We start from the raw sequence: 16,804 nt of genomic DNA, 5'->3' as shown, positions 1-16,804 counted from the left end.
AGCATGCAAACGTGTTAATCTCTTAGCACTATCGTCATACGTTTTCTCATAGTGAGATGGCTATCCCGACATATGTTCTGATTTACATGGGGCGCACGGAGGTGAACGGCGGGACAAACGCGAAATGACAAGGTGTTAACTAAACAATTGAGTAGACCTAAGGTCGACAGGCTTTGTGGTTAAAACGATGAAAACCAGTAGGTTAGTCTGTCACAGCTAACTTCGTTCAAGCACAGTATCTTAGACTAGTTTACACGCGCAGAAATTAAAAGTCAATATCAGCATCACAAGATTGCTGTCATTATCGGAAAATCCAGACACGTCAAACTGGACGCGAACGCGTGGCAAAAACAAAACAACTTAATAAATGATGTCTTTTTCAAACCTTGAAAACACCACATTAAAATCCAAGCATTTTCAAGGATTTCAAGCACCCATACGGACCCTGACACACTCTAGTTCAAAGTTGTTGCATACCGTCGTCTTCCCTCGTTCTGTGCCCTGTACCTAGTGACATAAGTCACGTGACTCATCGCGATTCATTTTTTCTATCAACCGGTGCGAATCGTCACGCATTTGTATCGATTTTTATTCGTGTCACGATGCATCGTTACATCCCTAGTCATGAGTGAGGACTATTCTGATGTGACCTCTTGTCATGAGTGAGGGGTATTCTGATGTGACCTCTTGTCATGAGTGAGGACTATTCTGATGTGACCTCTTGTCATGAGTGAGGTGTATTCATGCTGGGGCAGACAAGTTGTAGACATATTAGAAATATCCTGTGGAGTAGCAGAACATGACAAGAAATGCTATTATTTGAGAGCACCCGAAGAGAGGAGACAATAAGAGAAAAACAAATCAGTTTTGAGTCCTCCTTGGATGCAAGTGCAGGTTTGTTTATTGGCAGTTTATTGAACTACAAATATGGCTTTCACACTGAAACCAGCAGGGGCACAGTTGAACACAAAGGCACTGAGAGCAACACCAACAGCCCCAAGGCTACCTGCACAGGGGATCCCATTGGAGGGCATATAAAGGTGAGCTCATGAGTCTTTCAGTGTGCTTCAGGTGGGGACCTAGAAAAAATAATAGAATATATACTTTTTTGATCCCATGAGGGAAATTCAGTTCTCTGCATTTAACCCAATTTAAACAAATTAGTGAACACACAGCACACAGTGAACACACAGTGAGGTGATCACACAACCCAGAGCAGTGAGCTGCCTGCCCAACCAGCGGCGCTCAAGGAGCAGTGAGGGGTTAGGTGCCTTGCTCAAGGGCACTTCAGCCGTGGACTGGTCAGGGATCGAACCGGCAACCTAGGCCACGGCTGCCCAACCAGTAGGCCACGGCTGTAGGTGGGGACTTACATCAGCAGGTGAACCAACAGGAGATCGGTAATCTGGACACACCAATGAGCTGATGTCACTGGGAGCGGCATGTGATGTCACTGGGAACAGTATGTAATGCTGTCGTAAAACTCCATCATAAAGTTTCTTGAAAAATGGTCAAAAACTGTACAGCTCACTAGCTGCATGGCAACAAACCTGCTATCAAAAACACAATTGCTGACTGTTGCCAGAATTTGGTTTCCCTCCTCAGGACAAAGCTACTGAGTGGAGAGCCTGGGTAGTTAATGTAAACGATGGGTGTGTCAAAATCAGTAATGAACCTGCATCATGTTGCACTTCACGACCTTCATGAAGCCCAGAGGTCAGGTCATGACCTCTAAATCAGGGCATGTGAGGGATCAGAGGACCAGCTCCAACTCTGAGGCTGGTGCCCCCCAGGAAGTACACTCAGGAAACTTAACTACAATACACCAAACACTGATGTCTATGGGAACAGGAGAGAACACAAAGTCAGTTTTAATATCATTAGTTCATAATAACGTATAGAAACCACTAATAAATACCAGAATTCAACATGCATTACAATCAGTCATGCATGAGAACTTCAGAGACAAATCTCAACACCACGAGGGCCTCACCTGTTATCACACCCACACTGCTGTGAGTGACGTTTCTCCAGCCCCACTGTGGAGTTCTAACAGAAGCCTTCACTCGGACTCTGTCCCCCACCCTGAAGCCTGCAGGAGAAGGAGAATGTAATGCAATGAGAAGGAGCTGAAGTGGTCACCCCTCACCAGCTCAGGACAATATCTCTGCTCAGAAGCTTATCGATAAACATGATCATACTTCATTAATTAGCATTTGCCCTGGTTAAACATATAATTAATATTATTTAGAGATGAAGGAGAAATATTAAACTACACGAATTGATTGATAAAATATGACTATTACAGTTAATTATTAGAGGAATACAGAGAAACAAACATTTATTTTCAATTATTAAATGACATTTATTTTGTTTTATTTCTACATTAGTTATGTCAGTCTAGATTCAAATAATAAAAGACTAAAATAGCAAAGACATGTTTAGAAGTGTCATGGTATCATAAACAAAACAGAATCATGTCTGTGGGGGACGCCATGTAAATCTTCCTCCCCGTGTTACACATGGATGTACAGGTCACATGACCAGCTGCCATGTCTCACAGTGTTGTGATTGGTGGACCCACAGCCTCAGGTTCAGCTCTCTGATTGGACGAAACAGCACACCTCAGAGCCAGACTGGGAATCCAGCTCAGGGTAGTGGGTGTAGTCATGGAGATAATGGAGGTCACTACCTAGGTGCTGTATGGTGTACAAACCTCTCTCTTGGACGACACTTTTTTGATGGGGACGTGTGGGTTCACTAGTCTGATGGGAGTCAATGCTTGTAGCTTTGTGATCTGTGAGTAATAAAGAAACATATATATGATCATAATGAAAACTTTTCTATTGACAGTACAGTAAGAGAACAAGGGCCAATTCTATTTACAGTAATGCATATATTAGAACAACCAGGGGCATTTCTCAGTGGCAAGTGTACTTGTCTTAGGCATGAAATGAATGCCAATGTAATCAAAATAAAACAGACAACACTGTAAAGGTATTGAAATATGGAAAACAAAACTGTTTCACACAGATGACACAACCACCTTGAGGAATCTCACCTGAATTTAACCTCAACACCATGTGTTCTATCTCTTTAAGGGCCGGCCTCTTAATATCAGTTGAGGAGAGATGTGGAGTGAAAGTTACACTGGAACAAATCTTTGACACAGATGAAGTGCAGCAGGCATCAAAGCTCTATGGAGATACACACACGTCATCAACATACTAATGCACTCACTTTCTGGAATAGTGAACATGCCCTCTAGAATCTTCTAGCCTAGAGCTATCTAGAAGTAAGATAATGTATGTAATCATACAAGAAGTCTAGGGGTTCTAGCCCACATTAATGAGGGAGATTACCAAAAATCATTGCTAATTGTACTGAATTGTCATTTTAGGACATGGTCACTCACACTAGAACACTGAGCAATTTCAATGTAATGTTACAGTCACAGAGTTTATCGTTCATCTTACAGCTTGCTAACTCAAACAGCCTAACATTGTAATGTTACCTACAAACACCTACAAATTAACTTCAGTGTTGGTGATTTTACCTGGAGGAAATCAATATGATCTTCTGTCTGTTGAAGTTTCTCCATGTCAGCATCTCTGCTCTTCAGTTTAGTGATCTCCAGCTCCAGCTGCTCCAGGAGTCCTTCAGCTCGACTCACCTCTGCCCTCTCCTGAGCTCTGATCGACTCGGTCACCTCAGAGCGTTTTTGCTCCATGAAGCTGATCAGCTCAGTGAACATCCTCTCAGAATCCTCAACAGCTTCCTGTGCAGAGGTCTGGTAGTAGGAGATATAAAGGTCATACCAGCTTGACTTGGTTTCTTCATCCAAATCTAATTGCATTATCAAAGTAAAATGACTAAACAGCTCTCGCAAACCAATAAATAAACAAACAAACAGTAATGTTCAATGAACAAGAGCCATGTTGAACAGTAGGCCTCATTCCAAACAAACAGTTTATCTTTGGGAAGATGAATGCCTGACTTGCTTTCTCTTTGTCCATATCAAGTTAAATGACTTAGCAGCACACAATAACAAACAGTACACCCATCTGTAACAGTAAACAAACATGAGCCATGTTGAGCAGTAATGACCTTTAGCGTTAGCAGTAAATAAACATGAGTCATGTTGAGCAGTAATGACCTTTAGCGTTAGCAGGGCCTGATGGACCTCATGCAGCTCCTTCACTCTCTGCTGGATCTGTGTCCGGTTCTCCACCTTCGTCTCCAGCAACTTGTTCTATGGAGAGATCAACACACACCAATGTACTGTAGCTAATTATATTCTGAGCATTCATGATGAATCATGGCTAACTTTCTGGAGACGTCAACCATAAAGTTCCATATACGTATAAGGAAACCACAGAATCAAATGAACAATATGTTGTGGCTGTGTCAAGTGTATTATAACTCTCTGGCTATATCAGTTTAACACCTGAGTATATAACACTTAATAATGATGATGCTACTACTACTAATAATAATAATATAATAATAAGTGGTTGACGTTAGGCCGAAAAAAAGTTTTTGAAAAAAAATTCAGATATTATGCATGGAAATCACTTAAGGCTGGCTTACATTGCACGATTTTGGTCTGTTTTAACAGTCGGCGACTAAATTTCCACAATCGGGCGGAAATCTTGGGAGTTGTACTGAAATCGCAGCGCGCTCCCGTCATCTAAATTGTTTAGTGTAAGGTGCCAATCTTAGCTGTTTTAAGTCCGTCGGAGTCAGTCTTTTTCTAGTTTTGCCGTTACGACAATATCAAACATGTTTGATATTATCGGAAGTCTTTTCAGTCGTGGCTCATGCAAATAGTGACGTGAACATTAAAAACCAATAGTAACCTTGCGCGAAAATGAAACAGGAAGGGGCAAAATAGGCGACAGCTGTAGCCTTTATGATTATTTGTTATTTCATTTCTTATAATTTATTAGTCGGCTGTTCTACGTGACAGAACAACTCTATACTGGATGTTTGCATGCGTGGTGGACGATGTGCGGGATGCCTCTTCGGGTTTAACTGGGTAACCTATTCCTACGCACCTGTCCCCACAAAAGAGGTGTGTAAAAGCGTTTTGTAAACCCTCTATAGTATAACCATTTATATCACCATTGATATACTTAGTATTACTGTAAGTCATATTAAGTATTAATAACACACTCTATTTCTCTTCCCTTTCCCCTATACCTCACCTGTGAGGTAAACCATCACCAGCCATCAACCATCTCTGTGCCTGTCCCTCATCACACCTGAAGTCACATCCCTCTGACTGCCCTACCATCGCCATTGCCTTCGCCATCCCTATGACTGCCCTAACATCGCCTGCTGTGGTTCCCTGCCCGAATCTTTGGCCCTCGGATCCCAGCGACCCATCACCTTCAGAAATAACTAATGGATTACTAATGGACAATTTATTCCCTACACTGGACTATTTGAACTTTCATTGTCATTGTAACTTTCAAACTACAAATGACTGTACTGTAACTGACCCAAGGCAGATGGGTTGGGCCCTTGAGTCGTGGGTCTGTCTGAGGTTTCTTCCTATACGTATCTCCAATTCTAGGGAGTTTTTCCTTGCCCCTGTTACTCATGGGCTCTCTTTGAATGTCTAACACTCTGTAAAGCGCCTTGAGACATGTGTAATGTATTGGCGCTCTATAAGCGACATTAAATTGAAATTGAAATTGAAATATATCTGTTAGTGATGTCACACATCAAACAATGCTGCAGAAACGCGAAAAAATTACTTTGATATGAGTAGGCTATCATGTGATTTCCTGTGAATGATGACGTGTAGCCTATTGCACGATGGAAATAATTTGAAGGAATCTAGCAGCAGTCTTGTAAATAGTGACCCACAGTCTTTGCAAAATCCTAATCTGAGACTGGCCTGTGACTAAAAACTCAATGAATTGTCTCTAGATGTGAGAGGGTCTGAGACTGTAGTTTTTCAAAAATCTTTTCCAAATCTTTGCAAAGTCTGGCAATGTAAGGTAGGCTTTAGTTATGTTGTACTGACTCTCCCATTCCCAAAATATGTATGATCTTTTAGAATTTGTATTGGAATTCATATTTATTCACTAATGTCTTGTGTTAGTGACTAAAATTATCATATGGTGTGACATGAAAGTTATTGTGTGTAAAACTATGATGGGGTATATATTTTTTTATGTGAGTCAGTGTATCATAATCTTCTATCTTTACTTCATCAAGATCTAGCATTTCCTTGTGGAAATGTATTATATTTTACAGTATATTTATTCATCAATACACAAAGTAAGGCATTTGTCCCTAATCTTTCAATAAACTTCATATTAATTTGGACATATCTTGATACAAAAGAAATGAAATGCATACAATGTTTGCTGACCCTATTTCCTATCTGTTACATTCAGATTTGTATGATTTAGACTCCGAAAGCCTTTTTATTTTCATAATTTCTTGATGTTTCTTGATGTCACACCAAATGATATGGTGTCACACCATATGATAAATTACACCAAATAACAATCTGTTAACGCAAAAATGTGAATATATGCATTTCACAAACAATAAATCACAGTTTAAGACAAATATATCACATAAAGGATCACTGTTAAAAACTCAGAACTTTGTAAAACAGAATTCCACCAGATATTGTATAGCACTTGGGTAATAGGTGCCACATATTAAATAATAAATGTTAACAAAATGTTAAATATGTTAAAATATGTATAACACTAAACTATTAATTAAACATATGTTTGAAAAAAACATTATTTATGTAGGAAAATACAGATTATATCATATAGTGTGACAAATAAATCATATGGTGTGACAGCAAAACCCCATCACACCATATGATATGGGGTCACTCCATATGAGGTTTCATGCACTTAGCAGAACAATGAGTCTTGAGGCTACATGCTAGGACCAAAATCATATGCTCACTTTAACATGGTAACATAGATGTAAAGGTAATTTTGACCAAAAAACTATTTACTTTTGAAATTTTCCTGAAAAATGGGTCACACCAAAAGACAGCGAAAAGTGGAACTGAGATAGGAGTGCTGGAAATACTTGATTTATTGAAAGAAATATGAGAGATAACTCAACACGTAAACTTTCAATGTCCTTCTGAGAAGTTATTATACTTCCTGAATGAGGAAGGACCCCCTATCCCTAAAGGTCTCCACACAATTGCACATTTAAAAAACATAATTTAGGGTCACACCATATGATATTGATTTTTGGGACAAAATGTTTTTGTTTATGGCTTGTTCAAAAATATTATACCTGGACTTTAAACACTACAGACTTACAAGTAGACATCTTTAGTATTCATTGTATTTAAGTAATGGGAAAATATATTAATTAGATTTTTTTTTTATTAAAAATCAAACTTTATGAAATGGGCTCGGGACAGTCACGCCATATGAGCTTTTCCTGGTTTGGCTGAAAATTTTGAGAAATAGGAATATGACTGGCATGAATGGTCCATATGTTCATATAAAGGAGGTTTTTCTGAACAATAAAACCACATTTATTTGCAGATTAGACATTTCTTTACTTCAGTTTGACACTCTGGACCAAAAAAAGGCCATGTCATGTCAACCACCCACATACACTTAATAATGATGATGCTACTACTACTACTACTAATAATAATAATAATAATAATAATATATTGGATGACATCAGGCCCCAACTGTTTTAAATGTAGACTTGAGTCCAAACTGTTCTGTGGATGCCTTTTGCCAACTGATCAAATGCACTCCCTGTTATTACTCAGTTACACATTATGAATTTGTCTTTTGATTATTACGTGGTGTGCTTTATGTTTTTAAGAGTTTTGCATTTTACGTAATCTTATCTATTTATTATTATACTTCACTTTTCAAGCTATTTTTAACTATTGCCATTTTCAGCTTTTATTTATGATAACTCTTTGCTTTTGTCTATAAAGTACATTGATTGACCCCTGTCCTTGAAATGTGCTATATAAATAAACCTGACTTGACTTGACTAACCTGCCTCTCGGTCCGTTCTGCTACAGCTGAGACAGTTTTATGTCCACTGTGGTCATCCATTGAACACAACAAACAGATTAACTTCTGGTCAGTGCGACAAAACACCTCAATGATCCTGTCATGCTGAGAGCAGATCTTCTCCTGTAGCTGTGAGGTGGCGTTCACCAGCTTGTGCTTGCTAAAGCGAGGCACTTCATAGTGAGGCTGAATGTGAACTTCACAATAGGAAACCAGGCATGTTAGACACGACTTGATGGCTTTATGTTTCCTCCCAGAGCAGAAATCACACTCCACATCGTCTGGTCCGGCATAGGAAGGAGCCTTAACATCAGACTGCAGTTCAGTCTTCTTCAGCTTCTCTATAACTTCAGTCAGCATTGTGTTTCTGCGTAGAACAGGCCTCGGAGTGAAGGTCTCTCTGCACTGGGGGCAGCTGTAAACACCCTTCTGGTCTTCTTGATCCCAGCAGCCTGTAATGCAGCTCGAACAGAAACTGTGTCCACAGCTAACAGTCACCGGGTCCTTCAGCAGATCCAAACAAACACAACAGCTGAACTCATCTTGAGACACGGGAATAAAGGCCATTTTACCCTCTCACACAGACACACACCTGAACTATCAGCCTGTGAAGTTGGGAAGGTTTCATTTCACTGGAAGTAGGCATGTGACTTCCTTGTTCTGTGTGGACCCACCTCTTAAAGGCACAGAGTTATTTTCTTTCATTTGGTCGCTCACTGTAATAGACACGTCATTATCTTACCACGTATATCTGTGCTGACTGTCTACAATGAATAAAAAAATAAGTAAAAAAAAAAAATACAGAGCACAATTACAGAAGCTCTAATCTATTCAATCTTGATCTATTTCAGGAATCTCTTTTCCATCACCACACATTCACAGTAAACCCAGTAAACAAGTCAGAGGAATCTACATAATGATGTAAATATAAAGTCATTGTCTAAATAATGATATAAATGCATCTCATCTTGCCTTAAGGAACCTATAGCCCATGGTAACATGTCCAGCATGGTTGGGCTTAAGGGTTAATTCCAAAGAACAGGTTCATAAACCTATCTAGTTATCTTCGTGATGACTTTGTTGTGGAGGTTAGTTTGCTCCAGAGTTCAAAGTCAGCATGGTTAGTTATTATGGGAGGAGCACACGAGGAGCAATGAAGACCACTAACTGACTAGTGTAAAGGCATTCAGTTTACAGACTCAGTGGTCTAACTGTTTACTCTATGTATGTTACTGCATATAGCCTACAGTCTTTGAGATGTCACGGTTCTCTCACAGTTGGAAAGTTATTGGCCAAACAAGACACAACACCTGAATGTAGTAAGGTGGATCCTGTAGTTCCGCATGTGTCCACATGGAGATGTAACTGTGTGTTCACACCGCGGGCGACTTGAGCTTCCAAAGATTCCGGAAGTCATTCATTTTCAATGGAAGCCAGCTTCTCTCAGCTGCCATCAGCGACCAATCCGTCGGCGTCGCGTTTTGGGCGTCTTGAGCGACCAGAGAAAGTTGAAAGTGGTTTAACTTTATGGTAATGAGCTATGACGCGGTTCAGCGACCAAACGACTTTCAACGAACATAGAATGCTACTACGTAAGAGCGGCCAGGAGCGGCCAAAGCTTCCCAGCTTCCCACGGCGTCCTTTACAGGGCGTCCTGAGCGATTTTGGAAGCTCAAGTCGCTCTTGGTCTGAACACACAGTAAGAGTTATAATTTTGTTCCCACTGTATTATCAGAAGTAGCCGCCCTACAGTACACACACAACAATCCTCTCCCTGGTGTGCACACTTCTCAGTGTTCCCTATACTCTTAACTCTTAACTCCAAGTCTAGACAAAGTTGTTTTAAAAACAACACTACCAAACCACTACCAAAGTGCTGTAAGCTATACAATTGAATGTTTAGAAACCTGAGAGGCAAGCAGGTGATCAGGCATCAAACATGTGTAAAGACACTAGTAAAGATCACAGTCCAAACACACAAGAGCAGGAGGAGCTGTAGAGCAGCAGCAGTGAAAGCAGTGAGAGCTCGTAGTATACAGTATTGTAGTAGAAAGAGCTCGTAGTATACAGTATTGTAGTAGAAAGAGCTCGTAGTATACAGTATCGCAGTAGAAAGAGCTCATAGTATACAGTATCGTAGTAGAAAGAGCTCGTAGTATACAGTATCGCAGTAGAAAGAGCTCGTAGTATACAGTATCGTAGTAGAAAGAGCTCGTAGTATACAGTATTGTAGTAGAAAGAGCTCGTAGTATACAGTATTGTAGTAGAAAGTAATCAACATCAAAAAGAGAAGATGAGATAATAATCCAAGTTTAAGGCGTACAGTCTAAACATGCATAAATGGACAAAAGTGGTTGCCTCTTCCTCGAGTGCAAATCTTTCATCATCTACCATGCAAAAATGTTATCATTTTTTTATTACAATTAAAATGATTATGATCACATAGTACCCATCCACTCACCTCCAGTAGATATTTATATTCAAATTTTGCATTTTTCGAGAGCAGAGAGAGAGAGCAGAATAAGAGAAAAAAGATCAGAATTGAATATTCCTTGGTGGATGCAAGTGCAAGTTTTGTTTATTGACAGTTTGTGGTAGAAATGTTGGATCCTTCACCAACAAAACATTATAGAAGTTTAATACCAAGTTCTTAAGTATTCAATACTAATCTGCATTTATTACATACAGGTGGTTCATATTACTCTTGTCATGTTGTATCTATTCTATCCTATTCTGTGCATCAACTTGTCATTTTCTCTCTCCAGGTCATGACTTTACTCATGACCTCTTGTCATGAGTGAGGGCTATTCTGATGTGACTTCTTGTCATGATTGAAGTATTCTGATGTGACCTCTTGTCATGAGTGAGAGCTGTTCTGATGTGACCTCTTGTCATGAGTGAGGGCTATTCTGAAGTGACCTCTTGTCATGAGTGAGGACTATTCTGATGTGACCTCTTGTCATGAGTGAGGGGTATTCTGAAGTGACCTCTTGTCATGAGAGGGCTATTCTGATGTGACCTCTTGTCATGAGTGAGGGCTATTCTGATGTGACCTCTTGTCATGATTGAGGTATTCTGATTTGATCTCTTGTCATGAGTGAGGGCTGTTCTGATGTGACCTCTTGTCATGAGTGAGGGGTGTTCTGATGTGACCTCTTGTCATGAGTGAGGTGTATTCATGCTGGGGCAGACAAGTTGTAGGCATATTAGAAATATCCTGTGGAGTAGCAGAACATGACAAGAAATGCTATTATTTGAGAGCACCCGAAGAGAGGAGACAAGAAGGGAAAAAAATGTATATCAATATTGAGTCCTCCTTGGATGCAAGTGCAAGTTTGTTTATTGGCAGTTTATTGAACTACAAATATGGCTTTCAAACTGAAACCAGCAGGGGCACAGTTGAACACAAAGGCACTGAGAGCAACACCAACAGCCCCAAGGCTACCTGCACAGGGGATCCCATTGGAGGGCATATAAAGGTGAGCTCATGAGTCTTTCAGTGTGCTTCAGGTGGGGACCTACATCAGCAGGTGAACCAACAGGAGATCAGTAATCTGGACACATCAATGAGCTGATGTGGACTGGGAGTGCCATGTGATGTCACTGGGAACGGCATGTGATGTCACTGGGAACAGTATGTAATGCTGTCGTAAAACTCCATCATAAAGTTTCTTGAAAAATGGTCAAAAACTGTACAACTTACTAGCTGCATGGCAACAAACCTGCTATCAAAAAACGATTGCTGACTGTTGCCAGAATTTGTTTTCCCTCCTCAGGACAAAGCTACTGAGTGGAGAGCCTGGGTAGCTAATGTAAACGATGGGTGTGTCAAAATCAGTAATGAACCTGCATCATGTTGCACTTCACAACCTTCATGAAGCCCAGAGGTCAGGTCATGACCTCTAAATCATGGCATGTGAGGCATCAGAGGACCAGCTCCAACTCTGAGGCTAGTGCTATCCAGGAAGTGCTCTCAGGGAAATTAACTACATTGAACGAAGTACCGAGCATACATGTATCTATGGAAACAGGAGAGAACACACAGTCAGTTTTAACAACATTAGTTCATAGTAACGTATAGACACCAATAAATACCAGTGTTCAACATGCATTACACTCAGTCATGCATGAGGGCTTCAGAGACAAATCTCAACACCAAAAGGGCTTCACCTGTTATCACACCCACACTTCTGTGAGTGACGTTTCTCCCGCCACTCTTTGGAATTTCAAAAGAAGCCTTCAATCGGACTCTGTCCCCCACTCTGAAGCCTGCAGGAGAAGGAGAATGCAATGCAATGAGAAGGAGCTGAAGTGGTCACCCCTGACCAGCTCAGAACAAGATCTCTGCTCAGAAGCTTATCGATAAACATGATCATACTTCATTAATTAGCATTTGCCCTGGTTAAATGTATAATTAATATTATTTAGAGATAAAGGGGAAATGTTAAACTACACAAATTGATTGATAAAACATAACTATTACAGTTGATTATTAGAGGAATACAGAGAAACAAACATGTATTTTCAATTATTAAATAACATTATTAGTTTTATTTCTACAGTAGTTATGTCGATCTAGATTCAAATATTAAAAGACTAAAATAGCAGACATGTTCAGAAATGTTATGGTATTATAAACGAAACAGAATCATGGGTGTGGAGGACGCCATACAATTCTTCCTCCCCATGTTGCACATGGATGGTCAGGTCACATGACCAGCTGCCATGTTTCACAGTGTTGTGATTGGTGGACCCACAGCCTCAGGTTCAGCTCTCTGATTGGACGACACCAGCACACCTCAGAGCCAGACTGGGAATCCAGCTCAGGGTAGTGGGTGTAGTCATGGAGATAATGGAGGTCACTACCTCAGTGCTGTATGGTGTACAAACCTCTCTCTGGGACGACACTTTTTTGATGGGGACGTGTGGGTTCACTAGTCTGATGGGAGTCATGGCTTGTAGCTTTGTGATCTGTGAGAAATAAGAAAATATGATCTGATCATAATGAAATCTTTTCTATTGACATTTGCATGTAAGAGAACAAGGGCCATTTCTATTTACAGTAATGCATATATTATAACAACCAGGGGCATTTCTCAGTGGCAAGTGTACTTGTCTTAGGCATGAGATGAATCCCAACATAATCTAAATAAAACAGACAACACGGTAAAGGTATTGAAATATGGAGAACAAAACAGTTTCACACAGATGACACAACCACCTTGAGGCATCTCACCTGAATTTAACCTCAACACCATGTGTTCTATCTCTTTAAGGGCCGGCCTCTTAATATCAGTTGAGGAGAGATGTGGAGTGAAAGTTACACTGGAACGGATCTTTGATACAGATGAAGTGCAGCAGGCATCAAAGCTCTATGGAGATACACACACATCATCAACATACGAATGCACTCAGTTTCTGGAATAGTGAACATGCCCTCTAGAATCTTCTAGCCTAGAGCTATCTAGAAGTAAGATAATGTATGTAATCATACAAGAAGTCTAGGGGGTCTAGCCCACATTAATGAGGGAGATCACCAAAAATCAAACAAGACCTTGCTAATTGTACTGAATTGTCATTTTAGGACCTGGTCACTCACACTAGAACACTGAGCAATTTCAATGTAATATTACAGTCACAGAGTTTATCGTTCCTCTTATAGCTTGCTAACTCAAACAGACTAACATTGTAATGTTACCTAAAAACGCATACAAAGTGACTGCAGGGTTGGTGGCTTTACCTGGAGGAAATCAACAGGATCCTCTTTCTGTAGCAGTTTCTCCATCTCAGCATCTCTGCTCTTCAGTTTAGTGATCTCCAGCTCCAGCTGCTCCAGGAGTCCTTCAGCTCGACTCACCTCTGCCCTCTCCTGAGCTCTGATCGACTCGGTCACCTCAGAGTGCTTTTGCTCCATGAAGCTGATCAGCTCAGTGAACATCCTCTCAGAGTCCTCAACAGCTTCCTGTGCAGAGGCCTGGTGGGAGATATAGGGTCATACCAGCTTGACCTGGTTTCTACGTCCACATCTAATTGCATTATCAAAGTAAAATGACTAAACAGCTCTCGTAAACCAATAAATAAACAAACAGATAGTAATGTTCAATAAACAAGAGCCATGTTAAACAGTAGGCCTAATTCCCAACAAACGTCACAGTTCATCTTTGGGAAGATGAATGCCTGACTTGGTTTCTCTTTGTGCGTATCAAGTTAAATGACTTAACAGCACAAACAAAAAATAGTTAATCCATGTGTAGCAGTAAATAAACATGAGCCATGTTGATCAGTAATGACCTTTAGCGTTAGCAGTAAATAAACATGAGCCATGTTGAGCAGTAGTGACCTTTAGCGTTAGCAGTAAATAAACATGAGTCATGTTGAGCAGTAGTGACCTTTAGCGTTAGCAGGGCCTGATGGACGTCTTGCAGCTCCTTCTCTCTCTGCTGGATCTGTGTCTGGTTCACCACCTTCGTCTTGGACAACTTTTTCTATAAGCAGATGTAGACAGACTGACACAATATGGTACATTGTGTAGGCTATTCATAATTTAAGGGTCCTATAGAATGGATGAATTGAGTATTGCACTGTGTTCTCTGATGTTAAAATAGTATATATTCAACTTTGATTTTAAAAAATTAACTCAATTGCAAGTTTACAAGACTAATTAAAACCATATATTTAGGCTAGGTATTGAAATGGTCTATTTGACTAAATGGCGCCCTCTTTGGCAACCCCAATTGAACTTCAATGGCTTTGCGAGGTCTGACATCACAAGCAAGCAGTTTTGCTGAATCGCCCATTTTTTAGTGTCTATTTCTAAGTTCAAGATTTCCATATGAAGGAGGGCACCACCATGTCTCATGTTCATGATAGCTCTTTGTTTATGCACAACCTCTCATAATTCATGAAAACCAAGAAAAAAAATATTTCCATTCTAGGTCACCTTTAAGTCATGGTTAACTGTCTGGAAGCCATAAAGTCAAATGTGAAGTGTATTTTACGTTACTCTTTGGCTTTATCTGTTTATCACTTGGGCATCTAATAATAATAATAATAATAATAATAATAATAATAATGATAATAATAACAATAATTAGTTCACAAAGAAAATGTATGTCCTTAAAGGTTGGATATTTATACCTTTTTTATTTAAGGCATTGAGAAGATCAATTTCCAAAAGATGATTTTATATTCTTCTTTTTAGTCAACTTTAGCATGTGTTCTCACTGTATTTATTTTGTGCGACGAAAGCACACCCATCCCATTACTGTGTCTGAGAGGGGGAAGAGTGAGTGAATATGAGAAAGGCAGAGATACACTTACCTGTTTCTCAGTCCGTTCTGCTATAGCTGAGACAGTTTTATGCCCGTTGTGGTTGTCCATAGAACACATAATACAGATTAACTGCTGGTCTGTGCGACAAAACACCTCAATGATCCTGTTGTGCTGAGAGCAGATCTTCTCCTGTAGCTGTGAGGTGGCGTTCACCAGCTGATGCCTGGTTAGTCCAGGCACTTCATAGTGAGGCTGAATGTGGACTTCACAATAGGAAACCAGGCATGTTAGACACGACTTGATGGCTTTATGTTTTCCCCCAGTGCAAAAGTCACACTCCACATCACCTGGTCCAGCGTAGGAAGGAGCCTTAACATCAGACTGCAGTTCAGTCTTCTTCAGCTTCTCTATCACTTCAGTCAGCATTGTGCTTCTGCGTAGAACAGGCCTTGGGGTGAAGGTCTCTCTGCACTGGGGGCAGCTGTAAACACCCTTCTGGTCTTCTTGATCCCAGCAGCCTGTAATGCAGCTCAAACAGAAACTGTGTCCACAGGTAACAGTCACCGGGTCCTTCAGCAGATCCAGGCAAACACAACAGCTGAACTCATCCTGAGACACAGGAATAAAGGCCATTTTACTCTCTCACACAGACACACACACACACTGTAGGAACTATCTGAACTATCTACCTGTAAAGGGGAAGGTTTCATTTCATTGGAAGTGGGCATGTGACTTCCTTGTTCTGTGTGGACCCACCTCTTAAAGGCACAGAGTTAATTTCTCTCATTTGGTCGATCACTGTAATAGATATGTCATTATTTTACCATGTATATCTGCGCTGACTGTCTACAATAAATGAAAAACAAGTTACCAAAAAAAAGACATAGGGAACAATTACAAAAGCTCTCTAATCTATTCAATCTTGATCTAGTTCAGGAGTCGCTTCTCCATCACCACACATTCACAGTAAACCCAGTAAACAGGTCAGAGGACATCTACATAATAATATAAATATAAAGTAATTGTCTAAATAATGATACAAATGCATCTCATCTTGCCTTAAGGAACCTATAGCCCATGGCAACATGTCCAGCATTGTTGGGCTTAAGGGTTAATTCCAAAGAACAGGTTCATAAACCTATCTAGTTATCCTCGTGATGACTGTGTTGTGGAGGTTAGTTTGCTCCAGAGTTCAAAGTCAGCATGTTAATATGGGAGGAGCAGACAAGGAGCAATGAAGACAACTAACTGACTGGTGCAAATGTATTCAATTTACAGACTCAGTGGTCCAACTGTTTAGTCTAAGTATGTTACTGCATATTGCCAACAGTCTTTGAAATGTCACGGTTCTCACAGCAGGAAAGTTATTGGCCAAACAAGACACAACACCTGTATGTAGTGAAGTGGATCCTGTAGGTCCGCATGTGTCCACATGGAGGTGTAAGAGTTACAGTAATAATTTTGTTACCACTTATCAGAAGTAGCCTACA

The 16,804-nt window shown here is 40.2% G+C and overlaps 2 protein-coding genes across 2 annotated transcripts; both read right to left on the bottom strand.

Moving 5' to 3' along the window:
* Positions 1-877: 877 nt before the first annotated feature.
* On the bottom strand, positions 878-8,649 carry LOC134078868 (E3 ubiquitin/ISG15 ligase TRIM25-like). The gene is made up of 7 exons (XM_062535033.1): positions 8,025-8,649; positions 4,157-4,252; positions 3,557-3,790; positions 3,062-3,197; positions 2,717-2,797; positions 1,994-2,092; positions 878-1,839 (listed from the first exon to the last, which is right to left on the bottom strand). Exons 1-7 carry the CDS (start codon positions 8,607-8,609, stop codon positions 1,754-1,756), a joined length of 1,317 nt encoding a protein of 438 aa, XP_062391017.1. The 5' UTR covers positions 8,610-8,649; the 3' UTR covers positions 878-1,753.
* A 2,554-nt stretch (positions 8,650-11,203) lies between these two features.
* LOC134078862 (E3 ubiquitin/ISG15 ligase TRIM25-like) lies at positions 11,204-16,265 on the bottom strand. The gene is made up of 7 exons (XM_062535025.1): positions 15,363-16,265; positions 14,432-14,527; positions 13,783-14,016; positions 13,279-13,414; positions 12,933-13,013; positions 12,213-12,311; positions 11,204-12,061 (listed from the first exon to the last, which is right to left on the bottom strand). Exons 1-7 carry the CDS (start codon positions 15,945-15,947, stop codon positions 11,967-11,969), a joined length of 1,326 nt encoding a protein of 441 aa, XP_062391009.1. The 5' UTR covers positions 15,948-16,265; the 3' UTR covers positions 11,204-11,966.
* Between the last annotated feature and the right edge of the window lie 539 nt (positions 16,266-16,804).

The sequence above is a fragment of the Sardina pilchardus genome, chromosome 4 (genome assembly GCF_963854185.1).
Source record: "Sardina pilchardus chromosome 4, fSarPil1.1, whole genome shotgun sequence".
Taxonomy (NCBI): Eukaryota; Metazoa; Chordata; class Actinopteri; order Clupeiformes; family Clupeidae; genus Sardina; species Sardina pilchardus.
Note: the sequence above shows the minus strand (reverse complement) of the source record. Positions and strands in the feature narration are given on the sequence as shown.

What these genes read in the sequence shown, in the direction of transcription:
- LOC134078868 (XM_062535033.1), bottom strand. Translation starts at nt 8,609, where the DNA reads ATGGCCTTTATTCCCGTGTCTCAAGATGAGTTCAGCTGTTGTGTTTGT. An exon ending in GGTGTTGAGGTTAAATTCAG is followed by an intron (nt 2,798 to 3,061) that starts GTGAGATTCCTC and finishes TATTACTCACAG; the next exon opens with ATCACAAAGCTACAAGCATT. An exon ending in CAGTGTGGGTGTGATAACAG is followed by an intron (nt 1,840 to 1,993) that starts GTGAGGCCCTCG and finishes CTGTTCCCATAG; the next exon opens with ACATCAGTGTTTGGTGTATT.
- LOC134078862 (XM_062535025.1), bottom strand. Translation starts at nt 15,947, where the DNA reads ATGGCCTTTATTCCTGTGTCTCAGGATGAGTTCAGCTGTTGTGTTTGC. An exon ending in CAGAACGGACTGAGAAACAG is followed by an intron (nt 14,528 to 15,362) that starts GTAAGTGTATCT and finishes ATCTGCTTATAG; the next exon opens with AAAAAGTTGTCCAAGACGAA. An exon ending in AAGTGTGGGTGTGATAACAG is followed by an intron (nt 12,062 to 12,212) that starts GTGAAGCCCTTT and finishes CTGTTTCCATAG; the next exon opens with ATACATGTATGCTCGGTACT.